The following is a 25,363-nucleotide window of genomic DNA, read 5'->3' on the forward strand; positions in this document are numbered from 1 at the left end:
GTGGCTCTGTGGTTAAGCACCCATGGGTTCAATCCCTGATTTAAAAAAAAAAAAAGAAGAAATTCTCTCTAGGCAATACTTTCACTTTCTCACAGATTTTTGTTATGCAGAATTTTCTTTTTTCTTTTTTCTTTTTTTTTCAGTTAAAATACTTTTAATTTCTCATAAGAATTTCTCTTTTCATCCATGGATTAGTTAGAAATATGTTATTTAATATCCAAATATTTGTAGATTTGTTATTATTTTCAACTTTATTTCTACTAATTCCTATATGGTCAAAAATATACTTTGTATGATTTTAGTTCTTTTGAAATTTTTAATTCATGGTGAAGCATTTTATTAGTATCATTTAACTCTTCCTGGTTGATAATACTGTTCATTTCTTATATTGTTAAGGATTTTCTTTTTTGTGGGGGGGGGTGGTTACTGGGGATTGAACTCCGGAAATCTCAACCACTGAGCCACATCGCCAGCCCTATTTTGTATTTTATTTAGAGACAGAGTCTCAGTGAGTTGCTTAGTGCCTGGCTTTGAATTCACAATCCTGTCTCAGCCTACTGAGCCTGGGATTACAGTCATGTGCCACTGCGCCTGGCTTGTTGCAGATCTTCTTTCTACTCTGTTAGAGAGTGTGTTGATGTCTTCAACTGTAATAATAGATTTGTCTTACTCTTTCAGATCAGTCAATTTTTGTTTCATGTGGGTATTCACGTTTAGAATTGTCATATCTTTGATGAAACGGTTCTCTTATCAATCATTAATACCACTCTTTATTCCTTGTAATTTTCTTTGCTCTAAATTTATTTTGATATTAATTTAGTTATGCCAGCTTTAGTTTTATTTTACATGATTTAACTTCATTTTTTAAAAAAATCTACTTGTATAACATTGTACTTAAAGTGAGTTTCTTATATGTACATAATTGATCATCCTTTTAAAATCCCATCTGATAATCTCTCTTTGTCTAGTTGACTGATGTTTGGATTTAGGGCTATCATTTTATTTGCTTTCCTTTTTTCCCCCTCTGTTTTCTCTTTCATGTCTTCTTTGGGGTATATTTGACTCTGTTTTAGTATTCCATTTTCAGTTTCTCAATTTGATTTTAATTAGTATATCCTTGTATATATATTTGAGTATTGTAGGAAATATTAAATACAGTCAACTCTCATTACTCATGACTTCCATGAATAATTTGTGAATAAATAACATTTCAGTTTATTTAAAATTACTGTTTTACCATTTCAATTGATAGGGTGAAAACTTATCCAAATAAGGGACTTTACTTTCCTCTGTTTCTGCTCATTTCTTATATATTACATTTGCATACACTGAAAATCCCATGAGTGCTAATGTTTTTTTTTTCAGCCAGCAAACATTTCAATTATATTGAGACTCGTTTATTATATTTACCCAGATATTTACTATGTCTTTTGTTTACCTTCATTCCTCATGTTCAGGGTTTCCTTTTAGTATCATTTCTTTTCTGCGTGGAAAATGTTCTTTACCAATTATTTTAGGGCAGACCTGCTGATTTCTTTAGTTTTCCTTAACTGAGGCTCAATTCCTCGTAACCCCACCCCTGCCACCCGCAATTTGTGAAGTATTCTTTTTTATGAAATACACAATTCTAAGTGAATGGTTCTTTAAATACCTTTAAAATGCATTGCCATATCTCTATTTTGCTATCATAGTTTCTGATGGGAAATCTGTAGTCTTTGGAACTGTTGTCCTATAAATCATGCTAATCATGGTTTGTTTTTTTTTCCATCTGGCTGCTTTCATCATTTATCCTTTGGCTTTAATTTTTAGCAGTATGATTATTTTACATGTGAGTGTGGATTGTTTGTCCTGTTTGGGATTCACTTAGCTGTTTTCTCCTATAGGCTTATGTCTTTGACAAACCTGGAAATTGTTCAGCACTTATTTCTTAAGTTTAAAAAATTAATTTTTAGAAAATTTTTACTACTACACTCCTCTCCTTCAGAGATGGTATGACCTTTGTTGTTCTATAGTTTTCTGAGGCTATGCTTATTTATTTTCAGTCTTTTAATTTTTTTTTCTTTTGTGATTCAGATCAGATCATTTCAATTACTTTATCTTCAAGTTCATTGACTTTTTCTGTCTCCCTTCTGCTATTTAGGTCACTAAATAAGTTTTTTATTTTGATTGTTTTATGATTTTTTTTAGTCCTAAAATTTTCCATTTGGTTCTTTTTTATTTTTGTGTGTTTTATCTTTAATTTCATGTTATTGATGTCATGGTTATTTCATAGTTATTTATTGCCTTTTGAGTATTTACAATGGTCTGCTTATTTATTGCATTTTTAGAAATGGAATAAAGTCTTTGTCAGATAATTCTAATTTCTTTGTCATTTTGATGTCAGCAAAATGACATGTTGGTGTCTTTTCTCATACAAGTTGAGATTTTTTGGGTTTTTTTGTTGTTTTGTTGGGGTGTGGTTTGTTGTTTGGTTTTGGTTTTGTATTTCAAATACTTTTTTATTCTATCCTAGACACTATGAATATTATCTAGGTCTTATTTATATCCTGTTGATGTTTTAGTATAGGATTGATGTGTTAGATTCAGGCCTCTTGCCTCTGTGAGCTGTAGTTAGTTCCAAAGTCAGTTCCAATTTGTCCTTTGTGTTCTTGGCCAGGGTTTCCTCTAGAACCTGGGGCTTCTGTTCACTATTTTACTTCTCTGGTTGTTTGATATTCTGATAAGGATCATGCATGTGTAAGGCAGGTTCTTTTGCAGCTCTTATAGTGTTGCTTTCCTCAGATACTTTCTCCCCATTCTCTCCTTTAATTTCTGGATTTTTGAGGCTCCACATTTTTTATCATCTGGCATTAACCTCTAACTTTGTGATTGCTTCACAGTGGAAGTAGAAGAGAGAGAAATACCAATTGTTATTCTCCCCGGAGTCCACTAAATGGAAAGGAAAGTTAGGTTCTTTTCCTTTAGAACTTTGGCTCCCATATAGCGCTTTTTCTGTTGCTGATGCCTCCCAGTGAGATTGCCTAAGGGCTGAAGCATTCAGAATTGGAGAATACAAAAGTAAAAAGCAACAGATTGTCCCAGTTTTTCTGAGTTTTTGGACTTTTCCTCCAGCCAAAACTAGAGTTTTCCTGAAATTTTTGTGTACCATGGTGCTCTCTTGTGGGTTTGAAACTACATTCAGTTCAGGTTAGGGGATACTAGAGAAAAATTATGGTTATTTCAGTGTGGTTGGAATTCTAATATTCTTTCTTGGTCAAATAACTGTGCCATGTACTCTGTTAAGATTTTATAGTTATGTTCATTTGGAGAGAAAGTTAAGCATATGTTTACTGCATGTTGTGTAGAACTACAGCTGGATTTTAGATCTAGTTCCTTGCATATCAGGTGAATTTTTTGTTTGTTTGTTTGTTTTGGCCTTGGAATCCCTATGGCAGTAGTGAGGAATAGATTGTTTAATCCCGGAATTTTATGACAATTATTGAAGAGTGGCTTAGTAGTTCACCTGTTTTGATTTTTCCCCCCTCTCTAAATTTCAGTACTTTCTGAACACTTAGGATTTATTGTCATACTCTTTTGATTTGAATTGAACCCATTTTCTTTTTATTTTTTTCATTTCTGTTGCCATTGCCTTAGTTCAGGATTTCTTTATTTCTCACCTGGACTGGTATAATAAATATTAGATTAAGGCATATGTACATTCCAACCTGCTACTTTCCTCTACCCCCACATTTATATGTACAAGCAGTATTCTAATCTCTGGAAGTTTGCTTCTAAAACACAGATCTGATCAGACTGTTCTTATTCTGGAAGTCCTTTATAGCATATATAGTATCCAAATTCTACGTTGGTGTGTATATTTATTTCCGAGTAATTTAAAGTTCCAGGGGAAGGATCATTTTTGGGAGTTGCTGAAGTGAATTCTTATTTAGATAACCACTGTAGCCTCTGTTTTTCCACCCTTGCCCAATTATTTCTCATCTAGAAGTCAGAATATTCTCATTCAGCCATAAATGTGATGTTTTCATTTCCTTGTTCAGAAGCATATAATAACTACTTTCATGCTTAGATGATATCTACAATCTTTACTGCAGCTTTTGAGGCCCAGTATGATTTCCCAGAACTGCACTTCCACTTCTTGTGCTTCAGCCAAAAATTCCAAGGCCTTGCATAGTTAATTCTCTTTCCTAATCTACTTTCTTATCTACTTACAAAAAGAGAGAAAGGGAGAAGAACACCTTCTTATGTGTATGTGAATATGTGAGTATGTATGTACATATACTTTTTTATTTAAATGTGCTGAAATATCACTTATTTAAAGAAGTCTTTCAAAAATAATCTGCTCTGTACCCTATCTACCAGATCGCTCAGTTCTTTCCTGAAGCCTTATTTACCAAAGCCTTTACTACTGCCTGTTCTATCTCCTTATGTATCTAACTTTCTATATATTTTTTCTGTTTTCTGTCTCCCTGAAATAAAATGTGGAAGTGGTAAAGACTTATTAAATGGCTACTATATTCATTGCCCTTAAAACTAAATGGATGACTGACACAGAAGTGTGATAAACATTTGATGAATGAATGTATATACTTCTCTTCCTTTAGACTCAGCCCCTGGAAAGTGGGTTTTGACTTTTGCTTTGACATTATGTATTACATTTTACACTTGTGTTCTTTCATAATCTACCATGAAAAAGATATAATTGATTTATTCTCAGGATTTTTACCACTTAAAATTTAAATAGTATAACTATTTTGATCAACTGTGTATTAATCTATAAGAAGTCTTGAGTATGAATCCAGTGTTTTATATAATAAAAGAACATGTCAAGCAATTTTTCCAAGTTTATTTTGTGGTTTAACAATATATATAAAATTTGGTTTGGTGATCCAAGTATTTGAGACCCTCTTTGTGTAATATTACAGTGGTATTTTTGAAATTATGTAAAGTCTGAAGTATATCAACAATAGAAATTATGCTTCAGAAATAACAATTTCAGATAACATCGAAGCTGTCCATATAGAGCTATACAAATCTAAGAGACTCTATTTATTTTGTCACCTATGTCGTACCTCTTGCTCTGTGCAGAAAAGTTGTGCCAAACCAGTATAACTCTGCCGCTTTTTGTTCTTCCTTGATTTATTTCTTTTCTTTTTTTTGTACCTTCCCACTGAGATGGCTCCTCCTTTAAATTTGGATAATGCTCATTTTTTTTCTAGCTCTCTATGCAAAAATAGTAGGTAGAATTGTTTTGTTTTGCAACTTGCTATTTGCCAACATTTTCATTTTGAGGTTGTCCATCTATCCATAGTTACTTTATTTTAAATAATGGGTAGTGTTCCATTCTGAATTTATAGTGATTTATTTATTCCCACTCATGTTGACAGATATTTGGTTTATTTCTGTGTCTTTCTTACTATAAACAATGCTGCAGTATTTTTGTACATGTTTTCTTTTGCAAAAAAATTCTCCAGACTATATTCCAAAACACGGGTATTTTCTAGATTACACAGTGAGGTCAACTTTAATAACTATTGCCCAATTGCTCTTAATACAGTTGTAGAAATGTATATATATATGCATTCATACAGTGTACATGTGGATTTTCTTTGTTTCAGAAGGTCACAACATTTATTCTTGGACCATTTAATGTTTGCTTCTTTGTTGGGTTTGAAATGGTATCACAGTTTGGCAATAGCTATTAAAAGTAACATTTTCTCATATGATTAGTTGATGCTAACTTGATTTCATAAACTAAATGTTCCTTATAATGATGGAATTATACATTTTATTTTTGGTAGATGTAACCTTTTTCCTTTGTTTTCTCTGACTGATTGTGAGTAATCTATTTTGGTAGCTCTGGTTGAAGAAGTGTATTTTGCACAGAGGGAACGAGATGAAGCTGTTATGTCTAGGCTGAAATTAGCCATTGAGGAGAGAGATGAAGCAATCACACGAGCCAAGCATTTGGAAATATCTCTAAAAGCGTATGTATACATTTAAAATCATATGTGATACTAGGAACATTTATAAAATGTGTGTATTATGTGGTGATTACCTATTCAACTTATTGATGATAATTATTGTTACATTAAAATATTGCATGTCCCCACAATCTTTTCTAAAACCTTTCTCATGCTAGATTTGCCTGCCAGGGTGAGAGGTTTGTTTTGTTTTGTTTTGTTTAATTGAAGTATATATTACTCTCAATACAGTCACTTTACTACTTCTTAGTTCTCTTGTCAATGTCCTTACTCTGCTTTCCTATTTGACTCCTTATTTTTTTCTCATTATCTCTTATTATTATCACTTTCTTGATAATATTATTTCTTAATAATATTATTTTATTTAGCTGCATCTTTCACTGCTCTCTGCTTAATATACCTATTCCTTTACTCCATTACTTTTTACCTTTGTTATTTTAGCTGTGACTTTTAAACTTTAGCGATACTTGGAATAGGGTAGAGCCTGATAGTTTATAATTTTTACAACTCAGGTGAATTAAGTAGGTAAATAACGGATGACACTTAGAAAAATAATATCCTAAAATAAGTACTTCTCAAATTTTATTGTACAATCTGATATATTGGTGGATCGTACTAGAGTGCACACTCTGATTCACACAGTCTGGGATGGGACTTGAGATATTACCAGATGGTACAAATGATGCTAGTCTAAGGAAAGTGCTTCTAGAAATATGTTACCTGTAAAGTTCGATAGAATACAGTAATCTAATATTTAATGATGATCGAGGAATACACCTATGTCATGTTTATTTTGTCCATTATATTGCTAGTCTCAGGAGATCAGTAAAGTGCTAATTAAAACATGGGAATTGGAGCAGGGGCAGAGCAGAGCCGCCGCCGCGCCCAGAACAGGCCCAGAGACCCGCCGGCATGGTAGTCACGTCACCCCAATTGGAGTAGGGGCAGAGCAGAGCCGCCGCCCGTGCCCGCAAGGTAGGCAGACCTGCGACCGACCGGCAGAACAGGCCCAGCAGCCTGCCGGCATGGTAGACACATCACCCCAATTGGAGTAGGGGCAGAGCAGAGCCACTGCCCGCGCCCAGAAGAGGCCAAGCGACCCGACGGTGTGGTAGTCACGTCACCCCAATTGGAGTAGGGGCAGAGCAGAGGCGCCGCCCGCGCCCGGAACAGGCCCAGCGACCCGCTGGCGTGGTAGACACATCACCCCAATTGGAGTAGGGGCAGAGCAGAGCCGCTACCCGCGCCTGCAAGGTAGGCAGACCTGCGACTGACCGGCAGAAGAGGCCCAGCGGCCCGTCAGCGTGGTAGACAGATCACCCCAATTGGAGGAGGAGCACAGCCGCCGCCCGCCCCTGCAAGGGAGACTTTTCAACTATACAAGAGCAATATAAATATATAGGGGGAAAATTCAATAACACAACAGTTTCACCAAGCAGAAAGAAACATGAGCAGTATGAAAAGACAAGGAAAGAAAGGACCACAAGCAATGCAGGTCAACTCAACATTAGAAGAGGTAATAGCTGCAGCAGATGGAATGTCAGATAAAGAATTCAGGATATACATGCTTCAGATGATCTGGAGTCTGAAGGAAGACATTAGACAGCAAAATCAGACAATGAAAGATCACTTTGACAATGAATTACATAAACAAATCTAAGAAGCAAAAGATCAACTATACAGGGAAATAGAGGTTATAAAAAACAAACAAACAGAAATCCTAGAAATGCAGGAAGCAATAAACCAACTTAAAAACTCAATTGAGAATACTACCAGCAGAGTAGAACACTTAGAAGATAGAACATCAGACAATGAAGACAAAGTATTTAAACTTGAAAAGAACATAGACAGCTCAGCAAGACTGTTAAGAAACCATGAGCATAACATCCAAGAAATATGGGATAACATAAGGAGACCAAACTTAAGAGTCATTGGGATACAGGAAGGTATAGAGGTCCATACCAAAGGAATGAGCAATCTGTTCAATGAAATAATAGGAGAAAACTTCTCAGACTTGAAGAATGAGACAGAATCCCAAATCCTAGAAGCCCACGGGACGCCGAATGTGCAAAATCATAAGAGATCCACACCTAGACACATTATACTGAAGATGCCCAATATACAGAATAAGGAGAGAATTTTAAAAGCTACAATAGAAAGGAAGCAGATTACATTCAGGGGTAAACCAATCAGGATAACAGCTGATCTTTCAACACAGACTCTGAAAGGTAGAAGATCCTGGAATAACATATTTCAAACACTGAAAGAAATTGGGTTCCAACCAAGAATTGTGTATCCAGCGAAATTAAGCTTCAGGATGGAAGATGAAATTAAAACCTTCCATGATAAACAAAAGTTAAAAGAATTTGCAGCTAGAAAACCATCTCTTCAAAACATCCTCGGCAAAATATTACAGGAAGAGGAAGTGGACAATACCAATGAAAACCAACAGCAGGAGGTAGTACAGTAAAGGGGGGAAAAATAATCAAAGAGGAAAACAAACCATGTTTAGTAACATAAATAAACAAATATAGCTGGAAGAACAACCCATATCTCAATAATAACCCTAAATATTAATGGCTTAAACTCACCAATTAAGAGACACAGGCTAGTAGAATGGATCACAAAACAAGACCCAACAATATGCTGCCTTCAGGAGACGCATTTGATAGGAAAAGACACACATAGACTGAAAGGTGAAAGATTGGGAAAAATCATATCACTCATATGGACTTCGGAAACAAGCAGGAGTGTCCATACTCTTATCAAATAAAATAGATTTCAAGCCAAAGTTAATCCAAAGGGATAAAGAGGGACACTACATACTGTTCAGGGGAACCATACACCAACAAGACATAACAATCATAAATATATATGCCCCAAACAATGGTGCAGCTATGTTCATCAAACAAACTCTTCTCAAGTTCAAAAGTCTAATAGACCACCATACAATAATCATGGGAGACTTCAACACACCTCTCTCACCACTGGACAGATCTTCCAAACAAAAATTGAATAAGGAAACTATAGAACTCAATAACACAATTAATAACGTAGACTTAATTGACATATATAGAATATACCACCCAATATCAAGCAGTTACACTTTTTTCTCAGCAGCACATGGATCCTTCTCAAAAATAGATCATATATTATGTCACAGGACAACTCTTAGACAATATAAAGGAGTAGAGATAATACCATGCATCTTATCTGATCATAATGGAATGAAACTGAAAATCAACGATAAAAGAAGTAAGGAAAAATCATGCATCACTTGGAGAATAAACAATAGGTTACTGAATGATCAATGGGTTATAGAAGACATCAAGGAGGAAATTAAAAAATTCTTAGAGATAAATGAAAACACAGACACAACATATCGGAATCTATGGGACACATTGAAAGCAGTTCTAAGAGGAAAATTCATTGCTTGGAATTCATTCCTTAAGAAAAGAAAAAACCAACAAATTAATGATCTAATACTTCATCTCAAAATCCTAGAAAAAGAAGAGCAAAGCAACAGCAAAAGAAGTAGAAGGGAAGTAATAATTAAAATCAGAGCTGAAATTAATGAAATCGAAACAAAAGACACAATTGAAAAAATTGACAAAACTAAAAGTTGGTTCTTTGACAAAATAAATAAAATCGACAGACCCTTAGCCACGCTAACGAAGAGAAGAAGAGAGAGAACTCAAATTACTAGCATATGGGATGAAAAAGGCAATATCACAACAGACACTTCAGAAATACAGAAGATAATCAGAAATTATTTTGAATCCTTATACTCCAATAAAATAGAAGATAGTGAAGGTATCGATAAATTTCTTAAGTCATATGATCTGCCCAGATTGAGTCAGGAGGATATAGACAACCTAAACAGACCAATATCAATTGAGGAAATAGAAGAAACCATCAAAAGACTACCAAGTAAGAAAAGCCCAGGAGCGGATGGGTATACAGCAGAGTTTTACAAAACCTTTAAAGAGAAACAAATACCAATACTTTTCAAGCTATTTCAGGAAATAGAAAAAGAGGGAGAACTTCCAAATTCATTCTACGAGGCCAACATCACCCTGATTTCTAAACCAGACAAAGACACTTCAAAGAAAGAAAACTACAGACCAATATCTGTAATGAACCTAGATGCAAAAATCCTCAATAAAATTCTGGCGAATCAGATACAAAAACATATAAAAAAATTGTCCACCATGATCAGGTAGGATTCATCCCTGGGATGCAAGGCTGGTTCAATATATGGAAATCAATAAATGTTATTCACTACATCAATAGGCTTAAAAATAAGAACCATATGATCATCTCCATAGATGCAGAAAAAGCATTAGACAAAGTACAGCATCCCTTTATGTTCAAAACTCTAGAAAAACTAGGGATAACAGGAACATACCTCAATATTGTAAAAGCAATCTATGCTAAGCCTCAGGCTAGCATCATTCTGAACTGAGAAAAATTGAAGGCATTCCCTCTAAAATCTGGAACAAGACAGGGATGCCCTCTCTCACCACTTCTGTTCAACATAGTTCTTGAAACACTGGCCAGAGCAATTAGACAGACGATAGAAATTAAAGGCATAAAAATAGGAAAAGAGCAACTCAAATTATCACTGTTTGCAGATGACATGATTCTATACCTAGCAGACCCAAAAGGGTCTACAAAGAAACTATTAGAGCTAATAAATGAATTCAGCAAAGTGGCAGGATATAAAATCAACTCGCATAAATCAAAGGCATTCTGGTATATCAGTGACAAATCCTCTGAAATGGAAATGAGGACAACCACTCCATTCACAATATCCTCAAAAAAATAAAATACTTGGGAATCAACCTAACAAAAGAGGTGAAAGACTTATACAATGAAAACTACAGAACCCTAAAGAGAGAAATAGAAGAAGATCTTAGAAGATGGAAAAATATACCCTGTTCATGGATAGGCAGAACTAACATCATCAAAATGGCGATATTACCAAAAGTTCTCTATAGGTTTAATGCAATGCCAATCAAAATCCCAATGGCATTTCTTGTAGAAATAGAGAAAGCAATCATGAAATTCATATGGAAAAATAAAAGACCCAGAATAGCAAAAACAATGCTAAGCAGGAAGTATGAATCAGGCGGTATAGCTATACCAGACTTCAAAATATACTACAGAGCAATAGTAACAAAACCAGCATAGTACTGGTACCAAAACAGGCGGGTCGACCAGTGGTACAGAATAGAGGACACAGAAACCAATCCACAAAACTTCAACTATCTTATATTTGATAAAGGGGCTAAAAGCATGCAATGGAGGAAGGATAGCATCTTCAACAAATGGTGCTTGGAAAACTGGAAATCCATATGCAACAAAATGAAACTGAATCTCTTTCTCTCGCCATGCACAAAAATTAACTCAAAATGGATCAAGGAGCTTGATATCAAATCAGAGACATGGCATCTGATAGAAGAAAAAGTTGGCTACGATCTACATACTGTGGAGTTGGGCTCCAAATTCCTCAATAGGACACCCATAGCACAAGAGTTAATACCTAGAATCAACAAATGGGACTTACTCAAACTAAAAAGTTTTTTCTCAGCAAAAGAAACAATAAGAGACGTAAATAGGGAGCCTATATCCTGGGAACAAATCTTTACTCCTCACACTTCAGACAGAGCCCTAATATCCAGAGTATACAAAGAACTCAAAAAATTAGGCAATAAGATAACAAATAACCCAGTCAACAAATGGGCCAAGGACCTGAACAGACACTTCTCAGAGGAGGACATACAATCAATCAACAAGTACGTGAAAAAATGCTCACCATCTCTAGCAGTCAGCGAAATGCAAATCAAAACCACTCTAAGATACCATCTCACTCCAGTAAGATTGACAGCCATTATGAAGTCAAACAACAACAAGTGCTGGCGAGGATGTGGGGAAAAGGGTACACTTGTACTTTGCTGGTGGGACTGCAAATTGGTGCGGCCAATTTGGAAAGCAGTATGGAGATTTCTTGGAAAGCTGGGAATGGAACCACCATTTGACTCAGCTATTGCCCTTCTCGGACTATTCCCTTAAGACCTAAAAAGAGCATACTACAGGGACACTGCTACATCCATGTTCCATGTTGATAGCAGCACAATTCACAATAGCAAGACGGTGGAACCAACCTAGATACCCTTCAATAGACGAATGGATAAAAAAAATGTGGCATTTATACACAATGGAGTATTACTCTGCATTAAAAAATGACAAAATCATAGAATTTGCAGGGAAATGGATGGCATTAGAGCAGATTATGCTAAGTGAAGCTAGCCAATCCCTTAAAAACAAATGCCAAATGTCTTCTTTGATATAAGGAGAGTAACTAAGAACAGAGTAGGGAGGAAGAGCATGAGAAGAAGATTAACATTAAACAGGGATGAGAGGTGGGAAGGAAAGGGAGAGAGAAGGGACATTTCATGGAAATGGAAGGAGACCCTCAGGGGTATACAAAATTACATACAAGAGGAAGTGAGGGGAAAGGGAAAAAAATACAAGGGGGAGAAATGAATTACAGTAGAGGGGGTAGAGAGAGAAGCGGGGAGGGGAGGAGGGGAGGGGGATAGTAGAGGATAGGCAAGGCAGCAGAATACAATAGACACTAGTATGGCAATATGTAAATCAATGGATGTGTAAGTGATGTGATTGTGCAATCTGTATACGGGGTAAAAATGGGAGTTCATAACCCACGTGAATCAAAGTGTGAAATATGATATGTCAAGAACTATGTAATGTTTTGAATAACCAACAATACAAATTAAAAAAGAAAAAACATGGCACATTAGGGAGAGAAAAATTAACAATGAAAATGTTCACAGGTTGTGGTTAGTAATTTTTTTTTGCTTTATTTTTGATTAATGACTTCATTTTTTTAAAGATTGATAGAGACTCTTCATAAACATTAAATTCATTGAAAAATGCAAACAAAAGTTACTTAAATTTCACACTTTCTGCTCCCAAATAACCATCTTTTAAAATTTTTAAATTTTACTTTTTAATTGGCACATAATAATTACACATATTTATGGAATACAATATGATATTTCAACACATATACAGCATGTACCAATCAAATCAAGATAATTAGCATTTCCACCTCCTTATCATTTCTTTTCGTTTGGAGCTTTCAAACTCCTCTCTTCTAGTTCTTCACAGAGTATATAATATATTATGGTGAACTATAATCACCCTACTATGCTGTAGAATACTATAATTATTTTCTTCTTTCTAACAGTATTTTGTTACTATTATCCAAACTCCCTCTATCCAGCATTCCCATTACATAATCAGTATTCCACTCCTTCTTTGAGATCAACATTTTAGCTTTCATATTTGAGTAAGAATATGTAGTGTGTGTCTTTTAGTACCTGACTTATTTCACTTAACTTAATGTTCTCCAGTTCCATCCATTTTGCCTTTCTTTTTTCTTTCTTCCTTTCCTCCTCAACTTTCTTTTCCTTTTCCCACTTCTCCTTTTCTTTCCCTTCCCTCTATCCCTCCCTTTCTTCCTTCTTTTCCATATCTCTTTCTCTGCTAGAGTTTGCATCTTGAATGTCTCCCAAAGACCCACATGCTAAAGGCTAACCTGTGGTACTATTAGAAGATGGTGGAACTTTTAATGTGGGCCTTATGTAGTAAGTTAGGTCACTATGGAGGTACCCTTGAAAGGGATATTGGGACCCAGCCCCTTCTTCTCTCTTTGCTCCCAGCCACCGAAAGGTGAACAGATTCCTCCATCTCTTCCTCCCCAACATGAAGTATTGTCTACAGACCCAAAGACATTAGGGTCAAGTGGCCATAAACTGAAACCTTGAGCCAAAATCACCCTTTATAAGTTGAGTCACAGATATTTGGTCATGGTAAAAGGTAGCTGACTAATACAAACTGGATGATATACCATTTCATAAAAAGACCACATTATCCATTCATCTGCTCATGGACACTTTGGTTAATTCCATATTTTCGCTATTGTGAAAAATTCAGCAATAAGCATGGGAACGCAGGTTTCTTTTGGTATGTTGATTTCATTCACTACATGCTGTTTTATTTGAGAGCCAGTGTAGTGTACAGGTTAAGAGGATAGATTCTGGACCCATAATCTGTCTTTGCATTTTGACTTTGCTGCTTCCTAGCTGTATACAAATTACTCAGAGTCAATGGGACTCAGTTCTTCTTGTTTTTTTAATCTAAATGAATAAAATAAGGCCCAACTTACACAAGTTCTTCTGAGGACTATATGACTTAGTAAATATCTAAAAGTACCTGGCTCATTTCAAGGGCTGTGTACTTGAATATAAGAATTGAATATAAGAATAATAGTCAAAGAGAACCTGAAGAAAACTGAATTATAGAATGTGTTCTCTCAATAAGAAACATTAATTCCTTTAAAAAATTCTAGTTTTTGGAAAGGAGACTGAGAAATATTAAAATATTAAGACATCAAAAATTTTGTGTGCAATATGTCAAATTTAAATAGTATTATTTAACTCTCAGATATGAAATAAAGAATTGCATTTTTAAACTCTCCCCCTTTTTCTCTTTATTAATATTTTTTTAAAATGTTTGTAAAAGTTGTATTTAGTTTTACAGTTAAAGGGTCCCTTGTTGTTTAATTGTAATTTTATATTTAAGAGGATTGAATAATCATTACTGAAACGTTGATCAAAGATGGCATTTAAAAATATATATTTATTTTTTAGTTGTAGTTGGACGCAATACCTCTATTTTATTTATTTATTTTATGTGGTGCTGGGAATCGAACCCAGGGCCTCGCATGTGCAGGGCAAGTGCTCTACTTCTGAGCCACAACCCCAGCCTATATATGGCATTTTTATACCTGGGTTCTTTATTGCGGGGAACCCCTGGGTTACTGAATTTCATTTTCAATTTTTTTTTTTTTTTTGAGAGAGAGAGAATTTTTTTACTATTTATTTTTTTAGTTTTCGGTGGACAGAACATCTTTATTTTATTTTATGTGGTGCTGAGGATCGAACCCAGCGCCCCGCGCATTCCAAGTGAGCACATTACCACTTGAGCCACATCCCCAGCCCTCAAATATTTTTTTCCTTTGCATTTCACTCTGTTATTTTAACATCTTCTCTGTGAACTTTATGGAATTCTTGGCCTTTTTGTATTCCTATGAAATGCAAACCACTAGTAAGAAAATTTCTTCATTTCCTTATGTGTTAGTCTATGTTGCTATAATAGAATAACTAAAAATGAGTAATTTATAATGAACAGAAATTTTTTGTCTTTGAATTCTGGAGGCAAGTAAGTCCAAAATCAATGGGAGCATCTGTCAAGGGCCTCTTCGATGAGCCATTTCAGGGTGGTAGGTAGAAGGACAAGCAGAGACAAAAGGAAGCTGAGCTCCCCATTGTAGAATTGAATTTTTTGATTGTATGTAATGAGCATGGAGCCCTGGTGGCCTAATCACTTCCACAAAGACCTACCTCTTAAACTATATTAGTGCCAATTCAAATTCAGTATGAGTTTTGGAGAGTACAGAAATTCATTCAGCACCTTTATTTTTATTTTTATTTTTTAATGTGATCTTGTCTCTTTTGCTTGGTATGTTTTGTGTTGTATTTGAGGTATATATGTAAATGAAACATTATTGTATCTTGTTTATGCTTCAAATAAGCAGTATCAAGAATTTTTTTTTGTTCTGATATGGAACAGTTGAATTTTCCTTGATAAATCCTCCAAGTTTGCAGTTTCTGAACTAGGTATTGTTCTCTTGCTACAGTTCTGTTTTATCCTTGGGCAGTTGGGGTGTGGATGGAAATCTAAAAGAACTTCCTGGATTTGTATGCCCCTTTTGTTAGAGGTTAAGCATTCTACATAGGAATTTTGGTGTTCATTGAGAGTTCATGCTCTCTGTTCTTGTGTATATCTTGAATACTTTGGGGCTTTATTTATTTCACCATTGTAGTAAAAAATGACCAATTCTGATGCTACTTGTTTTTTCTATATAGATTCTTCATTAATACAGCCTTTATTTTCTGTTCTTGGGATTATATGTGTACAGACTTACATATGCCATGTTTACTTGGACTTCTAATTTTTGAATAAACTTTTAATTTTAGAATCATTTTTTATTTTCAGAAAAGTTACCAGGATAGAAAAGTTACCTCATTTAGTTTTCCTTATGGTAAATATCTTATATTACTATAATACATTTGTCATGCATTAGAATTCAACATTACTATATAATCATTAACTAAACTCTGTAGTTTTTTTTTAGATTTCACTAATTTTTCCTAAAGTCCTTTTTTATGGTTTGTTTTATGTTTATGTTTTTATTACATTTAATTGTTATATTTCCTTAGCCTTCCCTGTTGTGTGATATTTTCTTACATTTTTCTTGTTTTTGATGGCCTTGATAGTTTAGTCATGTATTTTTCAAAATCTCTCTCAATTTAAGCTTTTCTAAAGTTTTTCTCATGGTTAGACTGAGTTTAGTTTTGAGGATGAAGATCACAGAAGTGAATGCCATTCTCATTATATCATTTCAAGGTTATAGTCTATTAACATGACTTACTACCAAAAATATAAACTTTGACCACTTGGCCCAAGGCAGGCTGTGCCAGGTTTCTTTACTGTAAAGTTACTTCCTTTCCCATTTTCATACTCTACTTTTTGGAAGCATAATGTTAAGTATAGCCCATACTCAAGAATGAGGACAAGAGGTTGTTGAGTTTTACTTCTGCATAGTTTGGATCTAGAATGTCCCCCCAAAACTCAGGTTTTAATGGCTGTTCTACACATTGACACTGTTGGAAAGTGGTAAAACCTCCAATAAGTGAAGCCTAGTGGAAGGTCTTCATGTCTTTGAGGATTGTGACCTTAAGGAGGATAGTGGAACTCTGGCCCCTTCCTCTTTCTCTCAGTTATTCCCTGCCATGAGGTGAACAATTTTTCTCCACACCACACTTTCCCCAAGATATGCTTTCTTACCATAAGCCCAAAGTAATAGGGCCAACTGATCATGGATTCATACCTCCAAAATTCATACCACTAAAATAAACTTAATCTCTTTATAAATTGATTATCTCAAGTATTTGTTTTAGTAGTAGAAAGCTTATTAGCATAACCTCCTTCAGGAGAGAAATCTACATAAATTATTTATAATTCTTCAATAAAGGAATTGTCTCCCTATTTATTCACCCACTTATATCAGTATGGACTCATGGATGGTCATTTAATATTTTGGATTATAATCTAATACTATATTATTGATTCTCTTATTTGGGTTGTTCTATCTTTGACCATTGGAAGCTATTCAGATTAGCTCCTATATCCCTTTCATATGTCCCCATTCTTTTAATTTTTGAACACTTTCTTTTTAAAATTTATTTTATATTTTTATTTGCTCTAATTAGTTATACATGACAGTAGATATAAAGTTACATGGGTTGTATAATCATATGTGCACATAGGGTAATAATACCTGATTGGTTACTTTCTAGCATTTGTAAGATGTTGTAGGGTCACCTTTTTTTAGAAACATATAGGGCCCCACTCCTAGAATCAGCCATTTCTCCACTTAGCTCTAGTTATATTTATTGGAAAACATCGGAAACCAAGATCTAGATGCCAGGTGTGTCCATAGTTGTTGGAGTATGACTACTTTTTAGTCCCTGTCAGCAAAGTAGGAAAAGTATCTGTATATGCTGGTTTACACATAAATATCTCTATTTGTGAACCTGTCTGTATCTATATTAAGCTAAACATAAATTCATACTGATGCATCCTTAATTCTAATCCAGTATGACACAGTTCATTCTAGCCTTCTCCTCTTGTTCATCTATAGTTTCCATCTCTCAACAGTGAGAAACTTGGCTCCCACCAAACATTATCCAATTTATTTATTCAACTCCAGCATATATTATACTTCTTTCTAGATCATAAACCCCTATCCCCATGAAAGACAGCTTTACTAATGAGACTGTACTACTTTCAGTTTCTTTAGTCTAATAGTTTATTGACTTAGGTTGCCTTCTTCCTCAACCCTGACTTATTTTTTTTAACTTTATTTATTTTAATTGTAGTTGGACACAATACCTTGATTTTATTTATTTATTTTTATGTGGTGCTGAGGATCAAACCTAGGACCTCTAACATGCTAGGCGAGCATTCTACCGCTGAGCCACAACCCCACCCCCAACCCCCACTTCTTTAAGTAAGATTATGCCATTTGTTTGTAATGTTCTTAGGCTTTTTTTTTTTATCATAGTCTGTGTGCTATGTTAGGATTCTTTGTCCTTCTGATTGATTCTTTTTATATACATATATTAAGGTTTACTCTGTGCTCTGTAAAGTTTTGTGAGTTTTGATAGATGCATGGTGTCAAGGATGCAGAGTAATTCTCCCACTTAAATATCCTCAATGCTTTCTCTATTCAAATCTGTGATTACCACTGCCTCCCTCCCCAACCTCCCTCCTTACCTGTTACCTGCCCCAATAGTTTTTCCTTTTCTAGAATGCCATATGATTGAAATTATAAAATATGTATAACCTTTTTAGTCTGGCTTATTTCCCTCAGCAAAGTGTTGACCTGTGAATTAATAATATGTTCTTTTTGTTGTTGTTGTTGTATAATATTCCATTGTGTGGGTGTATCACAATTGACTTATCTGTTCACCTATGTAAATGATATCCTGGTTGCCTCAAGTTTGGGTAATTTTGAATAAAATTGCTCTAAGCATTTGCATATAGGTTTCTGTATGGATGTAACATTTTCAGATCAGTTGAGTAAACCTAGTAGCACAATTGCAAGGTCATATTTTAAATATATGTTAAAATTGTAAGAAATTATTGAATTCTTTTGCAGAGAAAAATAAACCATTTTTCATTCCCACCAGCAATGAATCAGAGTTCCTATTGCCCTACATCCTTGCCAGGATTTGGAATTGTTGTTTTTGTTTTGTTTCTTGCTTTGAATGTTAGCCTTAGAGTCTATAGGTGTGTATAGGTTTCTCAATATTTTAATTTGCATTTCCCTTATAACAAATTAATATATCTTCTTTGGCTAAATGTCTATTGAGATATTTGTTTCCATTAAAAATTTTATTTTTAGTTGTAGATGGACACAATATCTTTATTTTTATTTTTTTATGTAGTGCTGAGGATCAAACCCAGGGCCTCACACGTGCAAGGCAAGCACTTTACCACTGAGCCACAACCCCAGCCCCCAATTTTTAAATTGTGTTTTTTCTCATCATTTAAACAGTTATTTATATACTGTATATAAGTCCTTTAACAGATATGTGGTTTGCAAATATTTTCTTCCAGTTCACAATTTAGCTTTTTAATCTCTGAACAGTATTTTTGGTAAAACACAACTTTCAAATTTTAATAAGACCTGTCTTATTATTTGGTTTTTACTTTCATTCATGGATTCTGTTTTTGATATTGCCTGTAAAACTCATTGCCAAATGGAAAGTCACACAGATTTTCTCCTGTATCGTTGCTTCTAGAAGTTTTTTGTGTTTTACATGTAGGACAATGATTCATTTATGGATAATTTTTATGGAACGTGTGAAGTACGTTTGGAAGGTGTAAAATACATATCCAGTTCCTTTTTTTCCTCCCTATTATTTATGGAAATTCATTTATTCTGCTACCATTTGTTGAAAAGGCTGTCATTTCTCCATTAAATTCTTAGACCTTTGTCAAAAGTAAGTTGGCCTTTTGTGGTTGTTTTGTGGACATGATATTCAGTTCCATTGTTATATGTCTATGTCTATCCCTTTATCAATATTATGCAGTCTTGATTATTGAATCTTTGTATTAGATTTTGGAATCAGATGTCCTTAAATGTTGTTCTTTTATTACAGAATTCTTTGGGCTATTCTAGTACCTTTGCCTTTCCATATATATCTTAGAATCAGTTTGTTCATAATTGCAGAGGTCCTTTCTGAAATCAGACGGTTTTACACATACCTTTCAAAGTGAATGCTTTATAAAACTTTTCAGTTGTGTACCTATTGAAATCTAAGACACATGGAAATTATCAACATTAGAGGAAATGGGGTTTATTGCTCTGATTTGATCATTACCTTTTATGTGTATGTATAAAATTGTTATACTATACACCACCCATCAATATGTACAAATATTATGTCTAAGTAAAAAAAATTAAACTTTAGATCTCTTTTTTAGAAGAGTACTATTATGTTGTTTATCAACTGCTAAATAGTATTGTTATAGTATAGGTATGTCCATAGATTTTGTTAGATTGAACACCCATTTTGTTCATGAAATTTGTTTCTGAATGGATTTTATTTTTTTCTTCTTACAAAATCAAATTCACTCCCCAAATATAACAAGTCTATTTTTCATAAAGCATCATAACTCTTTTGAGGTAGATGATATTCTTGTTTTATAGACAAAAAAACTTTAAGCTACTTGGCCAACGACTCAAAGTCAATCAAGCCACATTATTGGAATTATCTACCTCAGATTTATCCAGGCAACTCAAACTTAGCATATCCAAAATGAAACTTATTAATTCATTCTTAAAACCTGATCCTTCTCTTTAATCCCTTATCCTGATCAGTGACACAACCATCTGCCTACATATCCAAGCCAAAACTTCTCAGAATCCCTATTAAATTGATCTCTTAATTTTGTTTATTCTCTTTAGCCAAAATATATCTAAATAGAGCCTGTCCTTTCCTCATTTTTTCTTCCATTGTATATATTTTAATTTGTACATTTATTTGTTATACTTTTTATTACAGTATATTGAAATTAGCATTCCTTTAGGCAGAGCCTTTTTCATTTCTCTGTGTAGCATTAGTGTTACAGAGGAATGGGAATGGGAAAAAGGAAAACAAACCTAAGCCTTTTCTTTAAATTAATTAATCCAATTAAGAAATATTTATGTAACATACACTATGTCAGGTATAGTTCTAGTTACTGGGGACACATTATTATGGTACCAATTTAGTTAGGAATATCATCTAAATAGTTACACTGATACTTAAAACAGTACTAACTGATAAACAGAATCATTGGTTTCTAGAAAGTTTATAAGAAGGGCTTCTACTGTATTATAGTCTGGGGGTGCAGATTGGTGGGCTTCAGCATACAGACTATACAAAAACAACAACAAAAACAGAATAATATGTCAGCCTTGTGTCAGATGTTAGTATAAAGGTTTCTTTCTCCTCAGCTATCTTTGATTCTGAACCTTCAAGAGTGCATTTTAGACTAAACTTTTAAAAATATGCATCAAATTCATAACCAGACTTTGCTTAACTGTGAAACATATTTAGAGGCATTGAATATAGGATGAAATTGTATGATTTATTTTTTACCTTTTTTTAATGCCCTATTTCCTGCTTTCTATAATCTTCAAGTTTCCTCCATCTTTTGTCTGATCTCCTTTGCCACTTCTGACTTTCTTTTTATCTCTGTATTGTAGTGTCAACCTAGTCTTATTTTGACATCTTTCTACTTTCCTTTACCTCTTCAATTACCAGTGTTTTTTTTTTTCTTCCTTTACTTTTTTGGTTTTCATCCAAAAGTAGGAAAAAAGTTAAAAGGATTCAAGTTAAAATGATTTATGTATACTACTAATATACATATGTTTTCATACATACACTCAAACTTTTGAGTTGATATCTTTTTTAGTCTCTTTGTTATTGTTAGTTTTTCTTAAATATATCACATGTAGTGCTGTAAAAAAAAAAAGAGAATAGAAGCACACAACTCAAAATTTTCTGGTTAGCTGATCACTAGTTCTTTATCGCTTGAAGTCAATATTATGCTTTTCACATTGAAAACAGTGAATGACTGTAGCTTCAGAAAGGGAAAAAATGATATTGACTGATTTAGGAATAAATCAAGAAATGTGACATTTCATGGATGGTTTCTTTTTACTTAGAGTACAAGGTTGTCAATTAGAATTTGCATGATATAGGAAATCAATTGAAACTTGAGCCCATGGACATTTACTTCAGCAAATTCTTACCAGATATCATGACTGTCAAGTTAGACTGTAGTAGGCATAATTTAGAGTTTACAAAAGGTTGAGATTATTTTGTCTAATTGTAAAGCTCGTATTAATGAAATGTAATTTATAGTTGATCAGCTATATTTTGTGTAACACCGTCTATTAATTTTAAGTCTTTACTAAACCAATAAATTGTTATATGCTATACATGTACCAGTAAACCCTGGTTCCCCAGAGTTATCTTTTACGGAAAATTGAAGGCTTATATAGCTGTTCCAAATTTTCTCTTTTATCAAAAGGTAGGTAGGTTGTCTAACATTTGTGTTGTTTTAAGTAATATAGTAAGTGGTATAGTTATTGTAGGCCTGGATTTAATTTTCTGAAAATTACTTTTGTTAATTCTTAATCTTTAACTAGATGTTGAATGAACCAGCTTAGAAAATTATGCCAAGTATACTAAATCAGCACTTACTGTACTAATATCAAAGATCTGGTCTTATTTTACAGTAATCTATCAAGGTTGGGCGAACTAAGAACCTATGATACAAATGCATCCCACCTCCTGATTTTGTAAATAAAATTTTATTAAAACCAAACCACACTCATTCACATATATGTTATTTATAGTTGGTTTTACACTACAAAGTTTAGTAGCTATGACAGTAAACATAGACAAACCTACATTATTTATTATCTGGCCCTTTATAGAATGTTCACTGATCCCTACTCCATGTGATCTAATAGATTAAATTATAATATAATCAATTTTTGATATCTCTGACAGATACTCCTTGAGACTTACAAAACACAAATAGAGAAATATAAGTTATGTATGTCTATGCAAATTTTCAAGTCACCAATTAACCTTCTTTAATTTTTTTGGTAAAGTTCTATTTTTCTATTGATGGCCATGTATCAGTACACTTATCAATTAGACAAAATAATAATAAGATAGAGATCCAAATGCTAAGTGGTTGACTTTTCTCAATCATGCTCAATCCGATCTAGCATGGTAGACTTTCATCAAAAATAGTTCCGGTTCAATTATCAGCAGATGATAAGTCATTATATATTATGTACTTTCAGAGTAATTTACACAAATTATTCAGAGTCTGAATGCCAAATTCATGTGCCTGGGATCTAGTATAGTTCTCAGAGAAAATTTGACTTCGATTTAGAAAATTATTAGGTGATTTTAATATTAGAATAAATACTAATATTAAAATATTACTCTTTCCTTTTGAGGTGTTAATTTTAAACATTTGAACTCTTCATCTGCCTCTCATTAAAGAATATTTTTTCACATTACAATGTCTAAAGATAACTTACAAGTATTATGTAGAAATTCCATAGTTTTTATTGTATTGATTATCTGGTAGGTACAAATTATGTAACCTGTTTATATTGTTACTTTCTTCCTGAAATATAACTTATTTACACTGAAAATGGAGATTTATTACTTTTGTTACTAATTTTTTTTTATAACTATTCCTAGGAGTCTACAAATCTGAGGTTTATCACATTAAATTATCAAGTTTAATAGAAGTAATTTTTATGACATTTTTAAACATGTGAATTGGATTTTATTTGGAAACTGCCATAATCAGTTCTTCATCTGATTTCATTTTTAAAAGCATAATATTAAAATGATATTTCCCATGACATTTGACTTTCTTTTTTTTTAATCTAGACTTCCTTCTTCTTTTGTTATTTTTTATTTTTAGTTGTAGATGGATACAGTACCTTTATTTTGTTTATTTATGTGGTGCTGGGGATCGAACCCAGTGCCTCACACATGCTAGGCAAGCACTCTGCCACTGAGCTACAGGCTCAGCCCCCAACATTTGACTTTTTTAAAAATCATATTTAGCCATCCAATTGCTAATGGTTAAATGCTACTGATAGTCCCCAAATACTTGTACTGTGACCTTAAATAAATGTAAGGGTTTTATTATCATACTTTACTGCTTTTTCAGTTGAATAAAGAAAAGAAATACTTATCTTCACAATTCTTATAGAACAAGCTTTGTTAAGTAGCATCATTGAAAACTCGATTTATTTTGGAGGAAAAAGTGATAAAAGACAAGAGTATTTGCTCTTCCTGAAATGTGAATTCAAGCAGGTTTTAGTAGTTTGAAATGCATTGTTATATATAATTCAAAATTACTATGCCTTCCTGTTATACACTATTTGAATATACAGAGATAGCTTTTTATATGTCACTTTTTAATATGTTTATATATTTTTTCTGTTAAGATGCTATGTTTTAAAATTACTACCTTGAATCTGAGTGCAGTGATTTCATCCATTTGTGGAGTTTGCAACAACTTTGTGACATATATATCAAATAATTTTATTTTATTTTTTTCTAATGTAGTATTGATTGAGATCCAAATGTTAAGTGGTTAACTGTGCTCACTTATGCACCACCTGTGAGACTTAGCACACTAGACTCACCACAAGCAGTTCAAATTAATTTACCAGCAATAAATAATTATATCATGTACTTTTAGGTGCAGTCATTCTAACTATTTAAACTCTGAATTCTAAATTCATGTGCCCAGGATCCTGTGTAGTTAATATTAAATCATAGGAATGCAGTTTTGGAGAGGGGGTTAATCTTGAGAAAACGGGAACTTGATTATCTAAACTTTTTATTGTAATTTTTAAATAATTGAGATTATTTCTAGAATCTGTATCATTTCACTAATATCCATTGCAGGTTCTCCTTTAATTTGCCCAATTTAATAATTACCTAAATTATATTTTAGAAATTTTCTAATGTGTGTCACTTAGAATTTGTTTACTTTCAGACATTGCTTCAGTCCATCAACATTTATGTTGTTCTATAAACATCATGCCTCTTTTGAGACAGTGTATTTATGAGGGGATCCAGTTTATTTTCTTTGTCTTTAAATTGAATGATTCCTTAAAAAAAGAGAAAATAGCAATGTTAAAATGTGGCCCAATTTTGGTCAGCATGTCTATATAGTGTGTTTGTCTTAACAAATAGATAGCAGCAAGAGATTTTCAGATCAAAGTTAGTGTAATTATTTGTCACTGTTTTTGAGGGAACATAGTTAAACTTTGAAATAAAAATACTTGCCTTGTTTTACTTGTGATGGCATCCACAAAAGAGGAAATACAGTTTCTGTTAAGAATTGGAAGTCCAGGAATAAATATAATGATGAGAATGAGTGCTTCTATCACTGGGGAACTTTCTTCATCTAAGCACATATGAACAATTGATCCTTGTAGTCATATATAGCAGTAAACATTAATAACTTAACAGTCTGAAGTCAGTGCAGAAGATATAGAGCATTATTGAAAGATGGAGTCGAGCAGGTGGCACTTTAATATGTTCAGTGTCATGGTTGAC

General features: G+C 33.5%; 1 protein-coding gene across 8 annotated transcripts in view; it reads left to right on the forward strand.

The window, feature by feature from the left end:
* Mipol1 (mirror-image polydactyly 1) overlaps window positions 1-25,363 on the forward strand; it is a 343,144-nt gene that overhangs the window by 130,280 nt on the left and 187,501 nt on the right. For all 8 annotated transcript variants that reach the window (XM_076850214.2, XM_076850223.2, XM_076850217.2 and 5 more), the window contains one exon: window positions 5,855-5,984. In XM_076850214.2, the coding sequence (XP_076706329.2) occupies window positions 5,855-5,984 (130 nt within the window). The remainder of the gene's footprint in view (window positions 1-5,854; window positions 5,985-25,363) is intronic.

Source organism: Callospermophilus lateralis, chromosome 3 (assembly GCF_048772815.1).
Source record: "Callospermophilus lateralis isolate mCalLat2 chromosome 3, mCalLat2.hap1, whole genome shotgun sequence".
Taxonomy (NCBI): Eukaryota; Metazoa; Chordata; class Mammalia; order Rodentia; family Sciuridae; genus Callospermophilus; species Callospermophilus lateralis.